Source organism: Phocoena phocoena, chromosome 2 (assembly GCF_963924675.1).
Source record: "Phocoena phocoena chromosome 2, mPhoPho1.1, whole genome shotgun sequence".
Lineage (NCBI taxonomy): Eukaryota > Metazoa > Chordata > Mammalia > Artiodactyla > Phocoenidae > Phocoena > Phocoena phocoena.
Genome location: NC_089220.1, coordinates 39650286 through 39677668, shown reverse-complemented (window position 1 = coordinate 39677668; position 27383 = coordinate 39650286). Strand labels below are relative to the sequence as shown.

Here is a 27383-nt window from a genome sequence, read left to right as displayed (position 1 = left end):
CAGGTTAAACTATATGTTGTCTCTCTTTTTCTGGGCAGTATGTTCTCTTTTGTGTTTGGCTTCTTTCATTTACTATTTTTCCATGTTGTTGCATGCATCAATAGTTTATTCTTTTTATTGTTGAATACTATTCCATTGTATGGCTATATCATATTCTTTAAAAAGCGCCTTGAGCATTTGCATACATATTTTTGAACATATGCTTGCTTTATTCTTGGTTAAATACCTAAGAGTTGAATGGCTGGATCAAATGGGAGGTGTATGTGTGACATTTTAAGAAAATGTCAAACTGTTTCCAAAGTGATAGTTCCATTTTATAGTCGCATCAGCAACATATGGGAATTCCAGTTGCTCCACATTCTTACATTTAGTATGGTCAGACTTTTTAGTGTTAGCCCTCATAATAGGTGTGTATTGTTATTGCATTGTGGTTTTAATTTGCATTTCTCTAATGATTAATGAGGTTGAACTTATTTTTATATACTTATTTGCCATCTTTATATTATGTCTTCTTTGGTGAAATGAAGTGATGAAGCCCATTTTTTAAAAGTTGGCTTGTTTTCTTATAGAGTTTTGTAAGTTCTTTATTTGGATACAGGTGAGAAAAAAATTACACTATTTTCTCCTGATCTGTGGCCTGTCTTTCATTCTCTTGACAGTGTCTTTCAAAGAGCAGAAATTTTAATTTAGATGAAGTCCAATTTGTCATTTTTTTCATGGATTGTGCTTTTTTTTTTTTTTTTTTTTTTGCGGTACGCGGGCCTCTCACTGTTGTGGCCTCTCCCGTTGCAGAGCACAGGCTCCGGACGCGCAGGCTCGGCGGCCATGGCTCATGGGCCCAGCTGCTCTGCGGCATATGGGATCCTCCCGGACCGGGGCACAAACCCACGTCCCCTGCATCGGCAGGCGGACTCCCAACCACTGCGCCACCAGGGAAGCCCCGTGCTTTTGGTTTTATATCTAAGAAATATTTACCTAATCCAAGGTTCCAAAGATTTTCTCTGATGTATTTTTCTTGAAGTATTAAAGTGTTAGGTTTTACATTTAGGTCTGTGATCCATTTTGAGTTAATTTTTGTATAAGTTACAATGTGTGAGTTGAAGTTCACTATTGTGTATATGGACATCCAGTTACAGCACCATTTGTTTACACTGACTTTTGATGATTTATCTATTTGTGTGTCAGAATGTCACTTTTAAAGGCCATTGCTTTCTGAGTTTTGACAAGGGCCCAGGAGTTGTCCTTCTCACTAATAGAAGTGGTCTGTAGGAAAGAGGGCTTAGCATATTCACTTCTCCCCGAATGACTGTTACAGAAAGAATGCACAGTGCATCCATTTCTATGTGGGACCTCCATGGCACTCTGGCCTCAGCCCTGTCATGGTGGACATTCTGTAAGTGCCTTAGATGATGACAGGGTAACCCAGGCCCTGATTTGGAAGGCCATAAAGCTAACAAGGAGAGTAACTGAATGACTGGATTTGGGATCTAGTGAGCCTTGGAGCCCAGAGCAACAAGCTGAAATTCTGCAGAAAAAATATGGAGCTCTTAGGATTTGGGTCCTAAGCACTGCACAGGATGTGAGAAGCAGAACCTTACAGCATGTAGAAAAGATGCAAAGGTTTTAGTTGATGGCAAACTCAAGCTGGGTCACTGGGGCTTCTCAAAGTGTTCATGAAGTCTGTAGCTGCATCACTAAAGGGCACTGTCACTGTTGAAATCAAAGTTGGTGATAACGTTGCTTTGCCCTGTTAGCGTCTGATGCACCTGCAGGCTGATGTTCACTCTTTCACGGGAGTGTGGAGAAATTGGAGCATATCTGGAGGAAACCGATCAGAATAGTGAAGGAGGAGAAAACCATGCCCTCTATGAAGCTGCTTGGAGTATCCTTGCTTGTTTGTTAATTTACTCATTCACAAAACCATTTCAGTCCTCTTATGTGCAAGTCAGGGTCCTAAGGGACCGGGGCATAGTGGCTACAACAACGAAGGGGTTCCAGCAATGGTCTCTATAATGGTGTGGAGTTGCCCACCTGTCTAAAAGAGCTCTCAGAAGGTCTTCCTGTAAAAAGTGAGTTTTGAGTTGATTCTCGATAGACAAATAAGAGTTTGACAGGTTAAAAAGAGAAGGATTTTCTAGGTATAAAGATTGCATGCCTCAAATCACTAGGCAATAAGCTTCAGACAGGTAATGTATATTTTTCATCATTTTGACTACATCCTCCATTATGCTGTCTGACCCATAATACATTTTGTTGATCTCTAAGGTTATAAATGAAATAATATGCCTCCCTGAAGAGTCTACAAATAATTTATAGATGCTGAGATATGGGTTGTATGTGTTTGGGGTGGTAAGGACACAGCATGTGGGGCTGTGTGCCCTGCTAAGGAGTTTGGCTGTTATAGAAGGGAGAGGACACATAGAAGGATTTTAAGTTAGAAAGTCACATGGTCAGATTTTCATTTTTGAAATGTCAGTGAGAGCAGCTGGGGGACAGGGCAGGAGGAGTGGAGAGGAAGGGGAGGGTTTAAGAGAGGCTCAGAAAGTGGACTTGGTGGGATCTGGTAGGATTATATGCACATAGTGAGGAGCCTGGGCTGCTGGGGAAACGGAGGAGTCATTTGGGGGTACATGATAAGACTTTGGACTCTGGACATGTTGAATTAAAGGGACTTGTCTTAGTGAGACACTGAGATGGAGACTTTCAGAAAAGGTGCATATATAGGTTTGAGAATAAAGTGTGTGCTTGAGACTTAGGAAATGAATGTGACTACACCCTCTCGGAGGTTCTGATATGTTTGTTTTTTCTCCTACTCCTACCCCCAAAGAATCTCAGGTGGGTTTTGAAATCATGAGTCTGAATCTTCCAATGGAAGGAAAAGAGGACTCAGGAGCAGCAGAGATTAAAGAGAGATTAAAGAGAGATTCATGAAGGAGGAAGTGGGCAAGAACATCAGATACTGGCAGACGGGTCAGCTGAGGGGAAGATGGACACATCTTTGGATCTGACCGTGGGATGTGACAAGGGTTACAGGAGCTGTTTCAGTGCCAGAGAGAGGCAGGGGGACAGATTGCGGGAATTGGCCTGGGCGTTAGAGAGTGTAGAGGGGAGGTGAGCAAAAGGAAGTTATGGGCTCAAATAACTGAAAATCCAGAAGAATCAAGCAGGGCTTGATCTAAGGCTTTAAATGACATCAAGACCTGGTCTCTTTCTGTCTCTCAGCTCTCCCTTCTTTATTGACTTCATTCTCCAGCCCAGTGTGGTAGTAAGAACGGTGCCAGACACTCCCAAGTGTATGTCCTTCCAGGTTACAGTTCAGCAGGAGTGAGATCGTACCTCTTCCTTGTAGATCCAGGATTCCTGATTGGACCTACTTGGATTTTGTGCCCAAACCTGCACCAGTGATTGAGGGTAGAGAGGAGCAATTACTCAGATGTAGGGCATATGCCAGCTCCAGGCCCGTCATCTTGGCCGAGGGAATTCAGTGCTCAGTTTGGCAAGCCTGGGTCACATGTCCGCCCTGGAACCAGGGGTAGACTCTCAGCTGAGCCATGGACTAATGTGAGGGCAGGGTGGTTCTCCAATCAAGCTGAAGTGCTCTTCCCAGAATCCGTAGAGCTAAAGTATGCACTGCAGCAGTAGGGGACAAAACTAGGGTCAATGAATGGAGGCTATTGGTCACTGCATTTCTGCTGTTAGAGAAGGATCTTCTCTGGCGTACAGGAATGAAAGACGCCAGCTGTGGTGGTAGTGAGTTGGCTGTCACTGGAGGTGTCTAAGCGGCCACCACCATGTATAGATGCCAGACCATCAGCACTGTATAGGTGAAGCAGATAACCTCGAGGGCCACATTTTCAAACTGTTTCTCTGTGATGCACTAAGGAAGATGTTTTACACCAAAACCCAGTATACCATTCTCACGCGTATAAAACTGCAAACAGAATTTTCATGGCGTGGTACTTTTCCTTACTATTTGGCGTGTTCATATTTTCTGTTCCACTTTATTCTAGTTAAAAATCCCTGTTGTGTGCAACCCACTACCTGGTTTTCATGTCTCACTAGTGAGTCTCGACCTGCAGTTGGTAAAACCCTGTTCTAAGGTCAGAGGTCTTAGATGGGCTAGGCTTACAGATGGCGTTTGAGCCTGGCTTTTCCACCGTGATGGTGATTTGGGTCAAAAATGAGGCTCGAACCTGTTGCACTGTGAGAGCTCCTGATGCTGAGTGCTGGAGTCTCCTGCTGTCTGTCAGAGCAGCTCCTGCCCATGTGGTGGCGTAGCCTTCTTTGTTTTGAGGGCCCTCGGGCAGTGTTGGAGGGAGTTTCCGGGCTGGATCTCGGAGGTGGCCTGGCAGTTGGGAGGCTGGCAGCAGCTCCTTCTGTGCCAGCAGCAGTTGATGTTGTGAGGTCGAATGTGTGTGCCTGTATGTGGCTCTGCCAGGCTTTTGTATTGAAGATGAGGGAGTGGCTTTTAAAAATAAAATATTTTTGACTTAAAACAAGTCGAGGCAGAGAGTGGAGACAATTAGAGACTGACATCCTGTTTAGTCATCTCTCCAGAGAGCTCTATTTTCAGAACTGTTCTATAAAGGTTCACAAGTGGTGTTGATAGTTAAGGGGCTATTGTTAAGTTAGTAGTCGTGATGCAAGAAGCTGATTTGAACACAGGAGTGAGTTACGGTGTGGTAACCGCACTGATAACAGACTGAATGCAGAAAAAGGCAGCAGGGTTTATAGGAATTGGCTGTTATATAGATGAAGCCCTCCCAGTCAGTATAAAACAGGCATCTTTTATTTCGAAAAAGCATAAACAGGGGGTAGTACTTAAAAACAGGTGGTGGTGAACTCTAGGGTAAGGTCAGTGCATTTCTTTTCTTCGGTATTGGTCACCCACAGGTACAATACAAACAGTAAATAGTACTATTAAGGCTCTTTGAGATTGTCTGACAGAAGCCACGTCGGAAATGCTGAATAATGACGTCATGGACTTGGAGATGGGAGCAGTGAAGCTGGGCATGGTTAAGGACCTTGCCCAGAGTGCAGAGCTGCTGTGGCAGTCAGACTGGAGTCCGTGTCCTGGTCTAGTTTGGACACTGTACCATGTGATTCTACCCAAAAGACCATCCATATCTATACTCAGCTTCTCTGAACCTCCCTCTCTTAGACAAAAGGTCAAAGGCAGAGCTGAAGCGATAGGCTAAACCTGACAAGATTTAATTTAAGGACAATTGTAAATTTATGTATCGGAGCCCCAAAGAACCTCAGAATCCATGGCTTAGAGGTGTTCATGGGTTCAAGGTTAGCATGAAGAGGGCAGAGCCTGCCTACCTGGGCCAGTGTGGTCAGAGCAGATACGGAGGGTACTGCCCCATCCTGGGGCCATGCTGTGTGAAGGTCTTTGGGAGACGGGAGTGTGTGCAGAGGACAGGCTCCAGTGAGAAGACGTACAGCTGCCTCGTTGGCAGAACGTCTGTCTTGTTTTCTCAGCTCGTAGATGAGAACTTGAAGGAACATTGATGTTCCCATGAACAGTCGAGAGTAGTGAATGCACAGCACACGTACTGCCTCCCCTGGTGCTCCCTGAGGATGAACTGCACTCAGGTGGAGACGGTGTAGACAGAGACAGCACTCTTCTATTCAAACTCTTTACTTCCTCAAACTAAAGGTACGCAGTTGACCATGGCACGTTGGTTCATTGCCTTTATGTTGCCATTATTTCTCAACTTCATACGCTTGTCACGTGGTTTAGTAAAATATTCTTACAAACGGTGCACATCAGTTAGGGGTGTCTCAAAAATAGTGACCACGTGTATGGTTGCTCATCAGTATCACAGAGAGCCAAAATGGAAGAGGAAAACATGTGAGAGAGGGAAAACATTGCACGGTTTCGTTTAGATCTGCTTTTCATCCATTACAGTTTCTTGTGCTGTCACTTGTTTCCTGCCCCTCTACTGTTCAATGAAAAACATAGATCTGATTTATGTGCATTGAGGCCTCTCTGTCAAGAATTATTTGAGGCCCACAAAAAAATACTTCAAAATTAGCATATAACGTACAATTTTTTTTCTCTCTTTCTAGGTGGATCTGGAGCCAGAAGGGAAAGTATTTGTTGTAATAACCCTAACAGGAAGTTTCACTGAAGGTAAGAATGAATTTGGGGTGGTTTCAGGTATTTGTGTACTCTTAGTTCATACTCAGTAGGAATTTATATCACGGAGCATATAAAAAGAGCATTTCGTAAAAGATGCTTTAAAAATTGACTGTATAAACCAGGTTGCTTGGTATTTTGTTGTCTAATGGTCTACTGGTTTGGGTTGCCAGATTAAATATATTTGCTAACTCTTGCAATCTTGTGTTTTGTTTAACATACTCACTGAGTTTTTGTTTTTATTTGTCATCATCTTAGTTCTTAGTTCAAGAGGTTCTTGCCTCTTTTGGTTCATGTCTGTTAAACTGTATTTTAGATTTTTGGCTTTGGACTACCCTTTTAGTCTGCCCTAGGAGTGTATTAAAAATTTAAGGATTGTGTTCTCTTCCTTATAATCTTTATCTCATTCTGTCCTTTAAGGTATTCTGTTCCTCTTCCCCTTGTGCTACCTCCATCTCCCATTCCCCATATTTAAAAAATCGAGGTAAAATTTATATACAGAGAAATGAATAGATCAGAAGTGAAGAGTTTGGTTTTGACAGATGCATACAACTGTGTAACTAGTGCTCCAATCCAAGACATAGAACATTTTCATCCCTCTGAAAGTTCCCTGTGTCCTCTCCCAGTTAATCCCCTGCTGCCAGAGGCAGTGAATGCAATGTTTTGCTTTGTTTCTTCACTATAGGTTAATTTTGTCTCTTCTGGAAGTTCATATAAATGGAACTACGTAGCATGTTCTCTTTTGTGTCTGATTTCTTTTGCTCAGCATAATTTCTCTGAGACCCATTCACGTCATTGTGTATATTAGTATTCTGTTCCTTCTTACTGCTGGGTATTCTGTTACATAAATGTAGCACAATTTTGTTTGCTTATTCTCATCTTGATGGACATTTTAGAGTTTTCCCTGTTTGGGGTTATTATAAAGAATGCTTCCATAAACATTCTTGTACATAAATTACACTTTGATTTTTCTTGGGTAAATACCTAGCAGTGGAATTGCTGGACAATAGAGTAGACACATGTTTAACTTTATAAGAAACTTTCAAATGGTTTTCCAAAGCGGTTGTATTCTTATATTCCCAGCAGCAATGTATGAGAGTTCCAGTTACTCTGTATCCTCCCCAGCACTTGGTATGGTCATTCTCTTTAATTTTAGACATGCTGGTGGCTATGAACTGATATCTTGTAGTTTTTATCAAGTTGCATATCAAATTCCCTCTAATTTCTGTCTCTTTTCTGGTGGCCCTCCAGTGTTTCCAATTAATTGTTTTAGAATGTATTTCTAAATATCTTAATTGTTTTTGGTGGGAAGATGAGTCCATTACAAGCTACTCCACTGTTACTAAAATCCTTGCAAAGATCTGTAAACGTGTGGCTTCATGGTTTGTCTGTTTGGTGTTGGCATTTTGCAAATGGAGGACACTTTTGAGAAGTGGTTTTCTCTCGTCTCAGCCAACCCTTCTCATTCATGCGGGCAAATTGTCTTAATGTTAACATTTTTCAAGTTGTTGTCTCAATTGTTGCATCTTATCTTTTGAAATTAGCAGAAACTTGGGATACTTGAACATGAAAAAACTGTCCAGATTACAGTTTGGGGGTCTTCTGCCTGCTCACAGTTCTTTTGGTTTGGCTTGGTTATCTTGAACATACAGGATTCGTGGGAAAAAGGAGTCTGCTCATAACTCAGTCAAATAAAATATAATGTAATATTACAGAACATTGCTGATAGAACATTCTTACAGCACACGGAACATGGGTACAGCCATGGTATAGACAAGCCCAGCAGTGAGAATAGAGGTGTGAATGAGGAGTGAGTGAGATTCTGAATGTGCTGAACTACGTTTTTGCACTGAGTGACAAGGGACCAGTGGAGTGAGGCCATGCCTGTTAGACCAGGTCTGATGGTGCCATTGTTGTTACATGACATCTTGTTTTTAGAGTTACACCAGCTCTCTAGGACTAAATTTTATTAAGTTTTTACCTTCCTTAATTTTACACTAGAAACATCAGAACAGTGGCTCTGGAATACTCCTCAGTAGTCTCATAGTATTGGGTTGGCCAAGAAGTTTGTTCGGGTTTTCTGTGTTACAAAGGAACCTTTTTGGCCAACGCAATATTAGTTTATTAGTTATAGTGATAAGAAGAAAGGAATGTCAAGTGTTATTTGGGGTGAGTTCTTACCAGGTCATTGCAATTATATTCCTTTCGGAGGTGACCCTGCGTAAAATGTTGAGGCAGGCCGAGTTCATCTTTGGTAATTCCACCTCCCCTCTAAGTCCTTCCTGTTCTCTGCCTTCCACTGTCTCTTACTCCAGTAAGATGCCCAGTGATCTCCTCTCTCCAGGAACACTTGCTAATAAGGAAGACAGTGAATTCATGGACTAATTCACACTAAAATGATAGAGATCGCTGTCTTAGCACTCTACCCCTCTTAGGTGTGCCTGCGTAGTTTAAAAGATGCTGAAAGAGCTGTTTTATCCATGAGAAATAGATATTTTTAATGTTGAAATTTCAGGATCTATGGCATCACGGTGTGGGCCGTATTTTAGAAGCTCAGGTCTGTTCTCTTTGTCTGTGGGAGCCTTGCCTTGTCAGTTTGGCTCCTAGGCCGGGGCTCAGCTTGAGCTCGCACGTTACTGCTGCCTTAGGGCACAGCTTCCTTGTCACATGCAGACAACGTGATGGCTGCCTCTGTGTGTGTTACACAAGGAGGGAATGGAGCTTCCCAGCCCACACACACCTGCCTCAGCTATGGCAGCACCTGGACCTGGCACTGTGAGAATGTCCCTGGCTTGGCCTCTCACCTGTCAGCCACCCTAGATCATCCCTGGCCATAAAGCGACAGGTTAGACTGATAGAACATTTGGAGCTCTAGTTTCCATCTAGGATGCTGAAGGGTTTTACATAAAGAAGCAGAATGAGGTCAGGCTTGCCTGGGGTGGCTCAGGCTGTGAAGGGGGCATTGGCCTGGGATCCCAGAGGGATTGTCGAAGCTCAAGAAATGTTGGTTGATGAAAGAATGAAATAATGCCACATGCAGCAACATGGATGGACCTAGAGATTATCAGGCTAAGTGAAGTAAGTTAGAGAAAGATAAATATCATATGATATCACTTGTATGTGGAATCTGAAAAAATGATACAAATGAAACATTTACAAAACAGAAACAGATTCACAGATTTAGAAAACAAGTTTATGGTTACCAAAGGGGAAAGGTTGGGAGGGGCATAAATTAGGAGGTTGGGGTTAACATATACACACCACTACATATAAAATAGATAAAAAGGACCTACTGTATAGCACAGGGAACTCTACTCAATATTCTGTAATAAGCTATATGTGAAAAGAATCTGAAAAAGAATGGATATATGTATGACTGAATCACTTTGCTGTACAGCAGAAACTAACACAACATTGTAAATCAACTATACTTCAATATAAAGTAAAAGTTAAATTATAAAAAAAAAAGAAGTGTTGGTTGAGCCTCGGCATGCATCTGATCTATCTCATAGGGTTATTTTGAAGGTCAGGTGGTAGAATGCGTAGGGAAATGCTTTGCAAACTGTAGAGTGCTCTGTGAAGGTACACTAGTGGGTTCTTATCTCTGTGTTCCTGTTGTCACAGCAGCAGGAGTCCTGTCATTCTCCCCACCCCTGCCTGGGACCCCAAGTATACTCAGCAGGTGTGTTTTATTTCGACACTGTGTTTATTTTATACTAGAAGTTTCGAGAATTTAGTGGACAGTTTCTAATATGATGTTGGCTTATTGCCATGGCTGTTTCCCTTTCATGGCCTCCTATAGGGGTTCTGCCATTAGCCCAGATGCTATAATCCCAAAGCTCTCCTTTAAAAAGCAGTTGCTTAAATGGAGCTGTGGTCTGTGATATACAGGACTGGCATTAGGAGCTACTGACTACTCCTTATTTCATCCTGTCTCATCTTTTCATCTTTCATTAATTGTGCTGAATTAGTAGCTAAGGCAAAGACGTTTTTATTAAATATAAGACGTGACTGAGAAATGACATGAGAAATGCCTGCTGGGTACAGACCTGTGATCTCATCACAGATGCTGGGGAGATAAAGATGAACAAGACACAGACACTTGAAGGAGCTCATAGGAGGCAGGCAGATGCAGCCCATGTTTGCAGTGCAGGGGCCCAGGTCCCAGCGTAGGAATAAGTCCAAGGCATGTTGTTGGCTGGCAGGAATATGTGATTGGATCAGCCAGGAGATTTTAGAAGAAGTTTCAAGGCGGGGGGGCGGGGGGGGGGTGATGTTTAAAGCAAGTTGGAATGATCCTTAGAAATGTCCCAGGCCGGGGAAGTTGGTTCAAGAGGGGATGACAGTTTGTTCACAGGCATAGGGGTGAGAGAACAGTGACGGGTTCCAGAGACTGAAAGTAGCGAGAGGGGTGCCGAAGGTGAGGGAGTGCAGTGGGAGGTGTAGCAGAGACTTGGGAGGGCCTCATGCGTAGGTCTGCCCGGGAAAGTCTGAGTTTGTCTGCTATACCACTGTAACTACTAACAGTGTCACCTTTCACTCTCAGAAGGGTCCCAGGTTAGAGGATAAATTGCCTGGTCACACACTACTTCTAGGCTAGTAGACATGATGGGGTGCCAGTGAAGGGTTTTAAGGAATGAGAAACAAAATCTGACTTGGTAGCTGTGGGTACAAGGGGCCTGGGGCTGGAGGCTGTTGAGATCATAAGAGGAGACAGGGGTGTAGACAGCCCGTAAGAGACAATTAAAGCTGTCTGAGGGAGAGGTTACTAGAGCCCAAGTTCAGTTGGAATCTGCAGGATGGATGGAGAGGAGGGGACAGCTATAAGAAATATATAGATCTCGAAACCGACAGGAATTGGCAGTTCATAGGGTGTCAGGGATGAATAGGGATGAGACCCAGATGATGCTCAGAGGGGTGTGGAGTCATTCACCACAGCAGAAACGTAGGAATGGAATGTGATGAATTCAGCTTTGAATGGGTGGAGTTTGAGAAGCTTGTGGGAAACCCAAGTGGAGATGTTTAGGAAGAACTAGCAATAGGAGTCTTGAGTTTGACAAGACATTGAGACCTGAGATGTAGCTCTGGGTGCCAGTGGGAGACAGGCACAAGGATGAAGGGACCCAGTAAGAAGATTTAGAGAGAAAGCCAAGGTTGACTAAGAGCAGAACTCTGTGGAACACCAGTAATTAAGGACCTGGATCACAGATGATAATTTGTCAAACTCACTCAAACTCTGCTGAAGGTTTACTTAATGAACACCCATTTTGTTAATATACTCGTTCAGTAATATCTGAGTGCTTACTGCATGCCAGGGACTGTTTCGCCAGGTGGTAGAAATTGGCATCAAAATGGTGATAATGAAGTCTGGAGAAAGGACAGAACATGAAAGTCTTTTTGAAAAGTCATACTTGAATCGGTGTTAACAGTAGTAGTTTCACAGTTTGATGATAAAGTATGCTGTGTATAGGTTTATGTTTAATGCTGAGGTAAGAAGATGAACCTGCTTAAAAACCTACAGTGAGGGCTCTTCATTAAACTGAGATGGAGCAAGAAAACGCTTCGTGGAAGTCTGTCACAGAGCTGAAGGCATAACATTATCAATGGGGTCAAAAACCCATCACCATTGTTCATCTTAAGAAAGGTGTTGGGCTTCCCTGGTGGCGCAGTGGTTGAGAGTCCGCCTGCCGATGCAGGGGACACGGGTTCGTGCCCCGGTCCGGGAGGATCCCACATGCCGTGGAGCGGCTGGGCCCGTGGACCATGGCCACTGAGCCTGCGCGTCCGGAGCCTGTGCTCCGCAACGGGAGAGGCCACAACAGTGAGAGGCCCGCGTACCGCAAAAAAAAAAAAAAAAGAAAGGTGTTATCACTCTTGATCAGATACCAGATTCCCCTCAGCACTGCTGTCAAGGCACAGTTGAAGTGATTTATTCTTTTGAAAGGGCTGTCTCATGTCCCTCTTTATTTAGTTCTGGCTAAGCCTTTCTGGAGCTAACAACTGGATTGGTCTCATAATCAAGCTGAAATTTATTAAGGTGATGAAATAGACCTGGATTTTTAATGCAACCTCTAGATGCTGTCACTGTGACCCTGTTCGATTGTCACTATTTTGGACTAGTTCTTACCTGGAAGAGTGGAGTGGCCAAAAAAAAAAAAAAAACAAAACAGATGAAGTCCTGATGAAAATGCATCAAACTAACCTCATAACTGTTATAATTGGAAGGGAAGCAACACAAAGAAGTTAAGTTAAAGTAGTGATGTGCCCTCATGTGAGAACAAATCAAAAAAGATGTTGCTGCATTGTAATGCTATTAAGAAATACAGTCTAAGATTTGAAGATGATAATGTAGTTTGCATAAGTGAAGTTTGCCTGGATTCAGGGTACGTCATACTTCAGTGATTGGCCCACAGAGCAAGTACCAGACAATGTGTGTTTCCTCATGGGAGCACACCACCCCATCTGTGGGGTAGTCTTGTCAAAAAATCCAGCCCAAATCTGGTCAGTCTTCCACATCGAACCACCATTGTAGACGAAATACAGTGGATAGGGGCACATTTTAAATGACACCAGGAGATGCAATCAGCAAAACCCAAACTGTGGAAAAATTTGATAGGACAAGAGACTTGGTTCCTTTGACCAAAAATTGGAAGAAAAAAAAAGAGAAGGAAGGAAAATCAAAATAACAGAAGAGAAACATATTAACCAGTTTCAACATATAGAACATGTCAAACACAGATTGCAAAACAATAACTCCCAGGACACAGCTTGGAAAATGGGAACAGTAACTGTATACATGATGATATTAAGGAATTATTAACCTGATTTAGCAGTGATTGTGGCATTTTGGTTGTTTAAAATAGAGCGTCTTGGGCTTCCCTGGTGGCGCAGTGGTTGAGAGTCCGCCTGCCGATGCAGGGGACATGGGTTCGTGCCCCGGTCCGGGAGGATCCCACGGGAGAGGCCTGCGTACCGCAAAAAAAAAAAAAAAAAAAAAAAAAAGAGCATCTATTAGAGATACATATTGAAATGTTTACTGATGAAATGATAGCTGAGATTTACTTCAGAATATTCCAGAGGTGGGAGGAGGGGAGATAGGGTACAGATAAAACCAGATTAGCCACAAGCTGGCTGTTGAAGCTGGGTGATGGTTACATGTAGGTTTATTATAAGTTTCTGTCTACTTTTGCATGTGTTTGAGATTCTCTTTAATAAGAAATTAAAATTACACATTAAAAAAATCTATTTTCTAAACAAATAACAGAATCTGGGTTGCCTCTGCAACATCCAAATGATGCTTTAACTTTGAACACATGCTACCTATTCTCATTTATAAATTAAACCTGGTGTTTTTTGTCTGTATATATTTTATCCTTAATTCCCAATTTTTATGTATTACAAAGAGGTGAGTTAAAAAATTTAAATGACTAAAGTATTTCAGAAATCTTTTAAAGGTTCTACATAAATACTAAGCTGTGAGTCAAAAACTGCAGGTAGGAAGAGATGAGTAAGATAATTCCCTTCGTTCTGTTGTAAAGTTCTCACTCATAATGAATGACAAGTGAATCATCTCCTATTAACTATTACATAACATTTTTCCCTTAGAAAGTTTAATTTTAAGATAGTTTCCTAAAAGAATAAAGTAAATCAAAAGAATTAATGGTAGAAGTATCTTTATGAAGATAGTAAGATGAAAGTTCTTTGTGGACATGTTTCTTCCCCAGAGTTCCCAAAGCAAACTTGAAAGTATTCTGCACCAGTTTAGGAGGAAAAAGTAACTTCTTAAAAGACAAACAAAAATGCCACCTGACAGAGCACCTGTCATTTGTGGATTTGAAGCTCGTTGAGAAAACTTTGCTAAAACTTTGAATCGCCCCCTTCTTTCAGGCTCTTATTATGTTACTTGGAACTAATAACACATTTCCCCCTGGGAAGAATATAGAAAGTGCTTGAATTTTGGTATCTGCTTATTCTTTCTACTAAGGCAGTGCATTATAATGTAGAGTAAGATTATGATCTTTTTGAACCATTTTCACTCAAATTTCCTGTGTCAAACCACTGGTTTACATATAATTATGTTCTCTGCTAAATCATCGTGACCACATGTACCAAGGCAGATGAAACGTATTAACTGCTTGAAGGCTGCAACCCCCAGTTTCTCACTGTATCTGACACTCTCAATGTGTGTCATTTTTAAAGGGGAAAATGTTATCTCTGATGACAGTTGTTTTTTAGTATTCCTTTCTCATGTTTCAAGCCTGGTGACAGCTTGTTGATATTCTTTTTCTTAATTTAGATTTTTTTTTTAATTTTTAAATTTTATTTATTTTTGGCTGCATTGGGTCTTTGTTGCTGCGCGCAGGCTTTCTCTAGTCGCGGCGAGCGAGGGCTACTCTTCCTTGCGGCGCGTGGGCTTCTCATTGCGGTGGCTTCTCTTGTTGCGGAGCACAGGCTCTAGGCATGAGGGCTCCGTAGTTGTGGCTCACGGGCTCTTAGAGTACAGGCTCAGTAGTTGTGGCACACAGTCTTAGTTGCTCCACGGCATGTGGGATCTTCCCGGACCAGGGATCAAACCCATGTCCCCTGCATTGGCAGGCGGATTCTTAACCACTGCACCAACAGGGAAGCCCCTAGATTATTATTATTATTATTTTTTAATGTATTCTTCCTGTACATTCATCCTGAGGGATGAGTGACTACTTCCGTTCTCTTGCTGGTCCAAGCAGTTATGTGGCTCTCACTGGAAATGACTGCCAGGTTGGAGACAGGGTAGGAGAGAAAGAAAGGTATTGAGGGAATGGGGAACTGGAAAAAGAAGAAATGATCTTTTTAGAGGATTGAGACTAATTGTCCCATGTCATAGTTGATCTGCTCCTCCTTTCCATGACAGCGGGCTCATTTATTGAACTCCTGAGGACCAGACGCTGTGGTAGAACTGTAATTGAGCAAATAGCAATAGCAGCCCTTGTTTTATTTTCTTCTGGTAGCAGGATAGCCTCGTACCCTCGTAACTGATGCCTTCTGTATGTTCCCGCTATCCTGTATGTTATTTCATTTGCTCGTCACAACAGACTTCTGAGGCTGATGTGATCCTCAGTATGCAAGCTCAGGGACACTGATTTGCTGTGGTCTCCTGAATAATGAGTGCCAGAGCCCAGACAGAAGCTCAGACTGGGAGGCTGAGGTCCAAGATCTTTCTAGGCCATCTAGCTATCTGGGAGGTGTTTCCATGTTTTATCTTGATTCTACCTTGGGAAAAAAAGACTGTCCTTTAGGTGGTGTAATCCCACCCTCCTCAGAGTTTTGTCATCTTTTGGGATAATGTCTTTTTTGCAAGGCTTTCCTTGGATTCCTCCTTCTTAAACCTAAAGATTGACATTGACCTAGGAAAGGTTCCACCTTCTCAAATACAAGGTATGGCTCAGAGAGCTCTGAGAAGGCTGAGCTTAAGATTTCCTGAGTTTTACCGTCATCATCCGTAGTTTCTCTTAATGCAGGCATTAAACTAGAACTCGGAAGAAATTCAAAGTCAAATAAACGAGTTCAGCTTAGGATATGATAGCTATATTTGCCTAGTTATACCTCAACCATCATTAGCTTCATCCTGACTACTTCTCTTACTTGCATTGACTATTGATGAGAAACTTTTAAGTGGTGTTTTTGTTCAGAATTCTTCATCTGGTTCTCAAAATGTGGTCCTGCAGATCTCTGGGGGTTCCAGAGACATTTTCAAGAGGTCTGTAGTTCAAAACTATTTTCCGTATAATACTAAGATGTTCTGTCTTTTTTTAAAATGTGTTGACGTTTGCACCAGTGGTGCAAAAGAAGTAGTGGGTAAAACTGCTGGTGCCTTAGAATGAATCAAGCCACCAAAGTGTACAGTTGTCAGTGTAGCCAGTGTATTCTTCCTCCCTGCAATTGTGTGGCAATGGCAGAGAGGAAGAGTTTCATGTAAGAATATCTTTGATGAAGCACTAGACATGATTACTGTTCTTAAGTTCATCCCTTGACTATATATCTTTATAATATTCTGTGTGACAAAATGGGAAATATGCACAAGACGCTTCTACTACATACTGCAATACTACCGTGTCTCAGGAAGAACACTTGTATGATTGAGCTAGCCACTTTTTTTTTGCCATGGGGCGCCATATTTACTTGAAAGAATGATGGACAAACTATAGTTATGGAGACTTGGGATTTTATGAGGTATTTTCTTAAAAATGAGTGAAATGAGCTTGTTACTTCAAGGCAAGCAACTGTGAGTATGACGCCAGTGATAAAATTGGATCCTGCAAGCCATAGGTAGAATTTTGGAAAATTTATATCCACCATATGAGCTTGTCAGCTTGCAATACTTAAAAAAGACTTTTCACATGAGTTTGTTGTTGATGTTAGCAACTGTGATTTTTAATATTGTAAAATAGGTCAACATTTGGAAGAGGATCTGCATAACTCAGTAAACCCATGTTTTCAAAATGACCAGTACAAAATGTTACAAAACCATGCATGGGTCAAGGATCCATTGAAAGCTGAAGATAGACTAATCGATTTAATACAACAGTATAAAAAGTTCATTGATTGTTTTTAGATTCTACATTGCAGCTAACCTTTAAGAAGCTACCACTTGTCAAGTTTTGATGTAGAATCAAAGAAGTACCTGAAACTATTAAAACACTCTCTTTTCCACTAATTTCCATGCCAGGCTGGATTTTGTTCACATATTTCATCTAAAACAATGTTTCAGCAGATTGAATACAGAAGCAGATCTAAGAATCCAGCTGGCCTCTAAGTCACACATCAAAGAGATTTGCAAAATTGTAAAACAATGCCACTCTTCTCACTTAACATTTTTTGCTTTAGAAAATAGAGTTATCTTTCATAAAAATATTATTTTTGTTAACATGCGATGGACTTGTTTTAAATGAATAAATATTTTTAAAGTCTCAATTTTAATTTCTAATATGACAAATATTGGTAGAGAGAACCCACAGAAACCAAAACTGAGTCCTTGATTTTTAAGACTATAAAAGGGCCCGGAGACCAAATTATTTTTAGAATTTCTAGGTTATTTTTCCCCTTTATCTTTCTTTCGGAAGTCCAGAACTTTTCATTTTAGCGAGAATTTAAAGAGAAGGAGCTGACAGACATTTGTGTACATTCTATTGGCGACTGATGTTAGGTGACAATTAGGTGATAAACACGACAGAATAATTCAATCATTTTTTGAAACTGTAATCCTTTTTCTCTAATTATTTTGACTGTGCAATGTACTTTTTCAGCCGGTTTTTGTTATAAGCCTTTTCTCATAAAAATAGGGAGGTCAGGAAATGACGCCCAAACAACCCAAAAGCGTATGGTGGTTTCTAACTTTAGAGGTGCCTGTTATGGGTAGCTTGATGCTAAACCTTTGCTTGATTTGAGCGGAACAAGGCAGTCGCAGTACTTCTGAGCAAGTGATCAGAGCTGTAAGCACTAAAAGCTGAACTGCAAAAATAGCTCAGAAGTCTATGGACGGAAGCATCAGCAGATTCACCTTATGTGACACTCACTTATTAACCAGCATGTTCCTCTAAAATCAAGGTTCTTGCAAAACAGAGTCTGGCTGGTATCTTCATTTTCTCAAGCTTCATATTTTTTTAGTTGAAATTATACTCATGCAGTGTTCTCTCAGTGGATCTGAGATTTGGGAAAAACAAATGATTTAATTATCTGATAGAAAAATTAATTGCTCCAGAGTCTGGTTTCATTATGCTTCCGTCTCATTTCCAGCAACCTCAGAGCTCTCTGCTCTTTTTGTTTCAAACGAACAAGGCAGCAGAGGTTCTGTTTGCCAGGCCAGTAACATCGACATCCCTTTTATTAGGTAGTGACGCCTGTGTCAGTGGGCAGGTAAAGAGGCAGGAAGACCTGTTTCTTTCCTTCCCCCCTGAAACTTGTCTTCAGCATTAAGATTTCATCCTGGTGTCTGAAATTTCTGTTCAGCAGTAGCTGACTTCCAGCATGAGCTTGAGAGTGGGCGAGGGGGGCCTTAGTGATCTAGGGCTGAAGGCACATTCTTTGTGCACGTCAGAGATTGCCTTCGATTTTCTAAGTGCAACTTAGTTCTGACATTGTTTTGGAGAAAGTCAGTTGCTATCTCTGTGAATTTACTTGGTTACAGAATATACTGGGTTGAGCGATACTTCTAAATTATCACCGCTTGTATCCAGTGGATCAAGGGAACTCTCTCTGGACACACACAGAGTATTTGTGTATAACATTGTGTGATGTATATATGCATGCCTGTGTGTAGGCAAGTGTTTAATAGTGACACTGAGTTTATTATAGTAGAACTCAAAAAGTGTGTAGGTGGAGACGCAAACAATTAGACAAATTAACATTGTATGCCAAGTGGTAAGTGCTATGGAGAAAATAGAGTAGAGCAAGGGGACAGAGATGAAGACTGTGTGTGTGCAGTTCTCTTCAAATCAGGTTGGTATTTGAGCTGCAGATCTGAAGGAAGGGAGGGACCATGAGGTTGTGTTGGGGGAAGAGGGGACAGGAAATACAAAGACCCTAAGGCAGGGGCGTGGTAGGTGAGTGAGAGCAGTAGGGAGAGGATCGTGGCTGAGCCTTGGGACCCAGGGGAGGTACCAGCATCATTTTGACACAAGGTGTGTACCCTGTTAATGTCACTTCCCTTTTCAGGAACATACCTTTGTTAATTAAGTGAAGTTGAAGTTCACCTATATTTGATGCTGGCTTGCCATTTGGCTCATTGAACATAATATTCCCCCTTTGGCTAGGGGCTTGAAGAGCACCATATTTACAGCCACTTATCATGACTTAATGTAAGTTGCTAAAGCAGAAACTTTAAAATTTATCATGAAGATTTTCCCAAGTTCTGTGCATTCCATCAGGGTTTCTTATTGTTCTAAGCTACATTAGGATCCACTACACAGCTTAATAAGCATTAAAAGTTCAAATGTACTATCTGGGGATATATAACAAGTCCATGCACTGCTAAATATAATTAGCTGTAATTCAATTCTAGTTACAGGTTGTTAAGAAATTACTCTTATTTGTGAGCCTCACCCATCTAAAACACAGTAAATTTAGGTTCAGCTAGTCTTCTGTCTGTGAACATGGTGGGAACTATCTATCATTTGTTAAGTTTTAATAAATGTTAGTGACACATCTACTAAACATCTGGAAAAGTAAATAGGTTGAAGGTCAGTCTGGGTACATAGGGGTCTTAGTGTATACCTTTTGGAAGGTTAATTCTTACTGCATTTTTTTTTTTTTTTGCGGTACGCGGACCTCTCACTGTTGTGGCCTCTCCCGTTGTGGAGCACAGGCTCCGGACACGCAGGCTCAGCGGCCATGGCTCACGGGCCCAGCCGCTCCGCGGCATGTGGGATCTTCCCGGACTGGGGCACGAACCCGTGTCCCCTGCATCGGCAGGCGGACTCTCAACCACTGCGCCACCAGGGAAGCCCCTTACTGCATTTTGACGATACTTTTTTCGTGTAATTGAGGACACTTCCATTACCTGAGTCCTTAGATTGGGAATTACCAAGTACTGAAAATGGGGCCTTCAAAAAGTATGAAATGTCAAGAGAGGATCTATATTCTAGATCAGTGGTATCACTTGAGAATTTTGAAAAATACAGATTTTCAGGCCCCAGACTGAATCAGAATCTCTGGGGAAGAGGCCAGGGAAACAGATTCCTAATAAGCACTTAGGCTGGTTCTAATAGTTGGCCATGTTTGGATGCCCCTGTTGTACCTTAAATCATATCTAATTTGATTATTGGAACATTCTGGTGATTGGGAGGTTTGCTAGTTGAAAAAAAAATGTAGAAAAAAACCTGCATAGCAGAGTGTATTACTTTGATGCATAGTCTTTTAAGAGTTGACAGAACTCCAAGTTCATTTTTTTTAAACAGCCTTTAAAATGCTGTGATGTAAAATGGTCGGACTATAGTTTTTTCACTTTTAGGAGGAGAAAATGAGACTCAGAGGCAAAGGGCCTTGCTACTGTCTACACTCGGTGCTAATGCTGAGACTCAAGTCAGGATTGAACATAGTAAAATCAGGTTGAGAATGTTGGCTTTGAGACAGGTTCTAGATGTTTCCCCTTCTCTTCAAGTAACTGGGGTCAGGAAAAGGCAATTTAAAGTGATTCCAGTTACAATAGGAGCCAAGATTTAAAAAATAGTATAAATGTTTTAAAAGATTTGATTGGTGCTCTGTCTTTAAAAATGATGACAAAAATTATGAAAGTTTCTTTCGTCTCTTATTTATCAGTGTTTGGGTTACAACGGCACCTGTATGCTAATTTTTAGAACCAAGAACAGATCAAATAACTCAGCGTGTACTTTTCTGACTGATCTGAAGTCTTGATATCTTTCATTTTATGCTGACTTTCTCAGCACTCTCATGAGGAGGGTTATTTTTGCAAAAATATTTGAAGATGTGATGAAGTTTTCCAAAGGCTGGGCATGGCTCCATCAGTGTTGATCTCTTGTTCCTTGGTGGTGGACCTGACACCTGGATTTACTTTGTCAGGGCCTTAGCTGAGATTGGAGCAGCTTGTCAATCAATTTCAAGACCTGCATCAGCTACAAGGTCTCACTTTGACCCTGCACCTGACTTTAATTGTGTAAGTTGTATTGTGGAGTATAGCTGATACTCAGAAAATGAGAACAGCAGCCATTCACATGGTAAGAATAGGATAGTTTTAAGCAGGTAGGAATGTCAGAGAAGGGACTAGTTTAAAAGTGGTCAGTCTGTTCCTTGATGACGATATTTATGCTTTGAGCATTTAGTTTACCTTTATCAATCTCACTATGATGGGGGATTTTGGAAATGAAAACTCAGATGATGAGTATGGGTGTCTCAGTGAAATAAATAACTTATTTCCTAGGAAGGGTGTAGTAACTCTTGAATATGTCAGTAGTGTTCAGATACCATTGTGTAAAAGGGACTGCGTATCTGGGTACCACCATCTCATCGAATGGTTACTTAGAATCCACCCGAAGGAGTACCTAACAATAACTGGAGGGGTCTTTCCAGCAGTGAACTTTAGGAAGGATTCATTGACAAAGACTGAACTTAACTCTCAGAGGGAACCATTGATTTTGTTAAACATATTAATAAGTGACGATTCAGTAGGACTCTGATACCTCCTGCTGGCCCCTCAGGACCCTGTGGGGACACTCAGCCAGGATGCAGAAGAAACTTTCTGAGTCCTGCTCAGGTGTACCTGTGTCCAGTCATGTCTTGCTCCACGCCTCTGTCTCAGGGGTTGCACGTCCTTAGTAGATGCTCTAATTCCTGGGTTCTTGGTCTTGCCTCTGTGAGTGATCCAAGTTCACTCTAAGTCCAGTCTTATGGGCCCTCTTTCTAATATGTAGGATATTGACCATATGCTGGCTGTGTCTGTTTGGTCGTCTCTCTCTCCCTCTAACCAGGAACCATGAACTGCTTAGGGGCTGAACTTGGCCCAAAGGTGGGTTTTGTTTTGTTTGTGGCACAATACAGTGCTTTTGAAGTGTTTCAACTTGAACTCTTCAGGCCCGGCAGGGTTCTCCAGGGCATCCCTGTTCCCAGCACTGCCTGTTATCTGAATTCCCTCTGACTTCACATCTCCATGGCTCCACCTCTCAGTTTGCAATCCTGAATCTGTTTTTTCTTGGCAATGTGTAGTAGCCGTGGGGCACTCTTAATTGTCTTTTACAGGGAAGGATCACTTCTTTGCTGGAGTCAACTGAAAACACTTTGTGAAAGTTCCTCTCTTGCACCCTTCAGCATCCCAACCGACCCCAGTGGCCCTCCCACTTCCGGTTTTGGGTCAGCCAGAGTCTCACTCTTCAGGGGAATTTTGCAGGGAAGGGTAGGGAAAGAAATCTCTCTTCGTTGTTTTTGTTTGTTTGTTTGTTTGTTTGTTTTTTAATCCAGGAAATAAGTCAGACTTTTAGATAATAGGTCACTTTTAGTGATGTCTGTCTCCCGCTTCCTGAATGCCCCCAAATGTTCATTTCTGGTGTTAGTGTTAATCCTTTCTTTAACAGAACCTCACAGATACAATCCCCTGGGAACTGCTGTTGGGAATCTCTCACTGTGCTGGAGATGCGGGGTCCGTGGTAGAAGGGCATCAGCTTTCCATCAGATGGACCTGGTTCTGCTTCCTGTACTTCCCAGCCGTGTGTGACCTTGAGCAATAGTTGCCTTACATGGAAAGTACAGGGCTGGTGGTATCTACCCCCAGGATTGTTTGTTGTGAAGGTTATGTGAGATTATACACACACACACACCCACAGTGTTGTATTATGGCCTGATGCAGATTACGTACCCACCCATTTGGGAAGGAAATCTGTACCCAGTTTATTTCCATGTACTTTGTGATGAATCATCTGAAAGGCACCGGGGAAAATATGATGACATAAGCCTCCTTTCTCAGTCATTGTTTCAAATCCTAGACAGCATTTGAACCTATCGTGTATTTCATGTTCTGGAAGGGGTGCAAGGTACATTCCAGTCTGTGTGTCTAAGTGCTTTTGATGGGAGCTGCCATTGACGAAGCCGTGGACGTGAGAGAAGGTACAGGAATAATTCACTCCCTGTGAGGGGGGCACTGCTTTGCCAGTTTCCTGCTTGCTGGGCCCCAAGGAACATAGGTTGCCCCTCTTCCTAAATCTGCCTGCCAAAGCCAATGTTACATCTTTCCCCGAGCCACCCCTTGAGGACCTAGCTAATTCCTGGGTTGCTGCTGCTGCTGCACGGTGCCTCCTTGTGAGGGCTGATGGTGTGTGTGCATGTGTGTGTGTGTGTGTGTGTGTGTGTGTGTGAACTGCCATGGTCTCCCCGTAGGAATGGTGGTAGGACAGCAGGACAGGCATTAGGATCTACTCCCCTGTCTAGCATGACCCAAGGAGCAGTGGGTCCAGGAATTGTCCTTTGGGATCATATTGAAAACCAGCTCCCATGGCTGGCTGGTTCCTTTAGTGCAGATATATGGATGCAATGAGTACCTTCTTCACATAGCTATTTTAAGATGAATGAGTTAATGTTTGTAAGACATTTCTAGGTCCCAGAAAGGTATGTTTTAAAAGCAGATTGCATGTGCTGCTTGCTGTTAATTTCTTATCCCTAGAGGATTGAATTTTAAGTGACAGGTTTCACATTGTAAATTGTCAGGCGGGATTGGCTCTTGTCCTCTACCTTTTCCCCATACCCGGATTTTGTTAGGTTTGGTCACCGGCCTGTTGACCTAAGTGCTGTCCATCAACTCGGAGCAGCCCTAGCTGTTTTATTTTGTTGTTGTTGTTATTTATTCACACATTGCAGTTGGTTCACTCCATGTGGATGTTTTCGTAGCCTTTGGTCTTTTTCCAAATATTTACTTTAGTTTATTAAATTAGTTCCTCATTTATCAGTTAAAGTGTGTGTTGACTTTTGCGGTTTTAATTTTACAGGCTAGGTTGTCTTTGTATTGCCAGATGGTGTCTCTTGTTTGAGTCCATAAGCAGGGTTTGTTTGTGGACTGGCTTGTTTTGTTGAGGGCTTAAGCACTACCCAGTTCCTTCTTAAGTTAAGGATGGTGTTATATTCAAGTGAAAATCCATTTTAAATCCAGTATTTAATTATTAATTAAAATATCTCTTGTGTGGGGCTTCCCTGGTGGCACAGTGGTTGAGAGTCCGCCTGCCGATGCAGGGGACACGGGTTCGTGCCCCAGTCCGGGAAGATCCCACGTGCCACGGAGCGGCTGGGCCCGTGAGCCGTGGCCGCTGAGCCTGCGTGTCCGGAGCCTGTGCTCCACAATGGGAGAGGCCACAGCAGTGAGAGGCCCACATACAGCCAAAAAAAAAAAAAAAAAATCTGATAGGATCAAACTATTTCCAAGTAACTTAACTGTGTCCCCAAACAAAGCTCAAGAATATTTATGGGAAGACAAAACTATCCAGTACTCAACAGGTAAAATTCACAATGCTTGGCATCCTATCAAAAATCACCAGACATGCAAAGAAGCAAGAAAATATGACCTGTAATGGAAAATCAATTAATCAATTGAAACTGGTCCAGAACTAACACAGATGTTAGGATTAGCAGACCAGATATTAAAACAGTTATGCTAACTATTCATATGTTCAAAAAAGTTAAATACAGAGAAGGAAGATTAACCCCCCCACACACAAATCAGATCTCAAACATGATGTGCCTACAATCGAGCCTTATGTAATTTAATCCTTAACGTTAACTTCCACCAAATCCACATGACCCAAACCTGGGCCCTACTGATTTATCTGATCCCTAAGCCCTTCCTGGTCCACTCAGTGTTCTCTTGAGCCCAGACGCTGGGGTCGCCACTGCAATGCTAACTCAGTGATGCCAGGAGTCCGCTGCACCTTTAACCTTCCTTCATGCCTGCTGTGCCAGTGCCAGACCTGAGCAATCATTCTGCAGTGCTGCTCCTGGGACAAAGAATGCATCTGAATTCCTGGTGTAGCACCCAGGCACTCGGCAAAAATCCAAGTGTGCTTTTGTTTTTTTTCAGCAATTCCAAAACCTTTACACTTGCAAGCTTTTTCTTTTTTTCTTTTTTTTTTTTCCCTTTCACACAAATTCTGGTTCTAATACTCTGCTAAAAAAAAATCCAGCAGCCATGGCCGCTGAACCTGCGCGTCCAGAGCCTGTGCTCGCAACGGGAGAGGCCACAACAGGGAGAGGCCCGTGTACTGCAAAAAAAAAAAATCCAGCAATAACTTCCATCTTTATGTGCTCACTGTCTCTCAGTGTGGCCACCTCCTTTCTTCCTTTCTGCCGGTTGCCAGGGAAACCACTCTTCTCACAGAGGCTACACCCTTTTCCTGGGAAGATTCATCCTCTCTGGCATCTTTAACATATTCTTGCTTGTTCACTTGTCTGGTCTGACTACACTTTGTGCTTCTGGTTGCTTCTCCTTTGGTCATGCTGACGGAAAAAAAAAATTCTTCACCTGACCCTCAGCTACCATCCTATTTCTTTCCCCCTGTTATAGCCAACTATCTTGACAAATATTCTGTATCTGCTCCTGACCACCTACTTTCACCCCAGTCTCTGATTCTCTCTTGTTCAGACACCTCCTGATTACAAAATGTACCAGCCTTTCTCAGCAATCTTCCTCTCTGACCTTCCTGCTGTATTTGGTTCTGTTTCCTGTTCTTCTTTTGGGAGCCTCAAATCACTACTACAAATCTCCCCTCTGTTCTGAGTTGGTGATGCTCAGCGCCTTCAGCTCCTTCTCCCATTCCCTTCAACGATAACCTTCATCCTTCGTCCTCTTCAAGACCCCCATTTGCCCTGTGCCTCCACTCAAAACAGGTGGCCTTGCTTCCTAAGTGGTTAAGAAAATTGCAGCAGGCGTGACCTCCCTCAGCTACATCCTGCTCGCGACTTTATCTGCGTGCCCACCGTCTTTGTTCCTTAGCCTCTGTCCCAGAGGACAGTTGTGCTTGTTTTTGCCAAAGACCTGAGCTTCCTCAAGCATTTGGCTTCCCTACCTCTAATTCTTCACTTCCCTCTCTCTTGGTTTCTTTCCTCAATCTGTAAACATGGCCAAGCCTTCTCATCCTAAAAATCCAGCACCTCCTTGGGTACTTTCCAATGTGTTTCTTCTATTTCATCCAGATGTCTTCAGAGTATAGCCTGTGTACACTCTCTTCCCTTCTTTGCCTTCTGTTTTCTCCCTCAGCCACTACTGTAGCTCACTGGCTTCCTTCATTATCATTCTGCTCAAGGAGCCCTTGATGAGGTCACCAGGGGCATCTGTATTGCCAAATCCAGTGGCAGTTTTCAGGCCTCATCTTACTGGACATCTGTGTTGCCTTTGACAATGCCCATCACTCCCTCTACCTCAGGGCCCTCCACTTTTTGACTTCCATGACTCTGAAGTCGGCTGACATCTCCCTGACTCTTCCTTCTCTGTATCTTTGGACTTCTCTCCATCCCCCTTCAGTTTGCTTCTCCGGGCATCAGTGTTCAGCACACTGGTGTCCTCACGCACATCCCTGGGGATCTGTTTTAGTCTGGGGATTTCACTCTGCCTGTCGCTCTCCACCCTGACATCTGTGTCTGCAGTCCAGCCCTCTCACCTGAGTGTCAGCCTCCCATATCCAGTCACATGCTGGGAACCCCCACCTCGGTGTTCATTCATTCTTTCAGTTAGCAAACATGCATCTTCTATCCCCATGTTCCGTTGAACATGAAATGTTAGCTATGGTGGAAGAAAGCATCCCCCCTCTGCCAGGTGTCTGATCCCGTTCCCATCTCTTTTCTTTCCTCTTCCTTCATGGGCTTCCATTCCTCCTCCTATATCTTAAAAGTGAGCACCTATAAGATCCTTATAGGGTCTTTCATCTTCAGGGAGACTGTCAGTTATTACCTGCAGCCTCAGTTCTTCCCATGAGCCTTAGTTCAGTGATATCTTTCAAACACCTTAGACTCAGACCCGAGTCATCATTCTCCTCCCTTCTCAAACCCCCTCTGCCTACTCCATTTCTGTCCTTGCTACTTCTCTTCTCCTAGACACCCAAGCTCGAACCGACATATTTCCCCCACCTAAGTATTTTGTCTCTCCAACTAAAAACAAAAGCAGTTCCTGCTCTGTTGTGTGCCTCAGTCTGTGCGCCCTGCCCCCGACATCTGTGAGGGTATGAAGTGAGGCGGAGAGAAGCGGCTCCTACCATTTCCCGTTCTAAGAAGCATCTGCAGAGCCCCCATCCCCCTCCAGTTGTGACATTAAGTAATCACAGTAGAAGTGATGTTTTTGGAAGAGGTTTCATCCAGACTTCCATTTCCAACCAGAAGGAGAGCTAGGGAAGAAGATTAGCCATTGAAAGATGAGGATGTAGAATCAGTTTAATGAGGATTCTTACTGGGGATGTTTGCAGGAATTATTTTAACAACACTTACTTTCGACTATGCTATTGCAGTCTTCTTTCCTTTTGGCTAGTGGATTCCTTAACACCATACGGGGCCACTTCCGTCACTTTCCTGCTACCTTCAGATTTTTTTCTTCTCTTTGCCTCACTTTATACCCTCACAGATGTTGGGGGCGGGGCATGCAGACAGCTTTATTGAGGTACAGTTGCCTAATAAAATTACGAGATGTTTAAAGTATACGTCACAGTGATCTGAGATACATATACATCATGAAAGGATTTGCACCATCCAGTTAATTAACATCTGTCAATACCTTCTGTTTGTAAAG

The 27383-nt window shown here is 42.6% G+C and overlaps 1 protein-coding gene across 1 annotated transcript in view; it reads left to right on the top strand.

Annotated features, from left to right (window-relative positions):
• Window positions 1–27383, top strand: part of PRKCH (protein kinase C eta) — a 223568-nt gene that overhangs the window by 66210 nt on the left and 129975 nt on the right. Inside the window, exon 2 of the mRNA XM_065872751.1 lies at window positions 6076–6139. Within this exon, the coding sequence (XP_065728823.1) occupies window positions 6076–6139 (64 nt within the window). The remainder of the gene's footprint in view (window positions 1–6075; window positions 6140–27383) is intronic.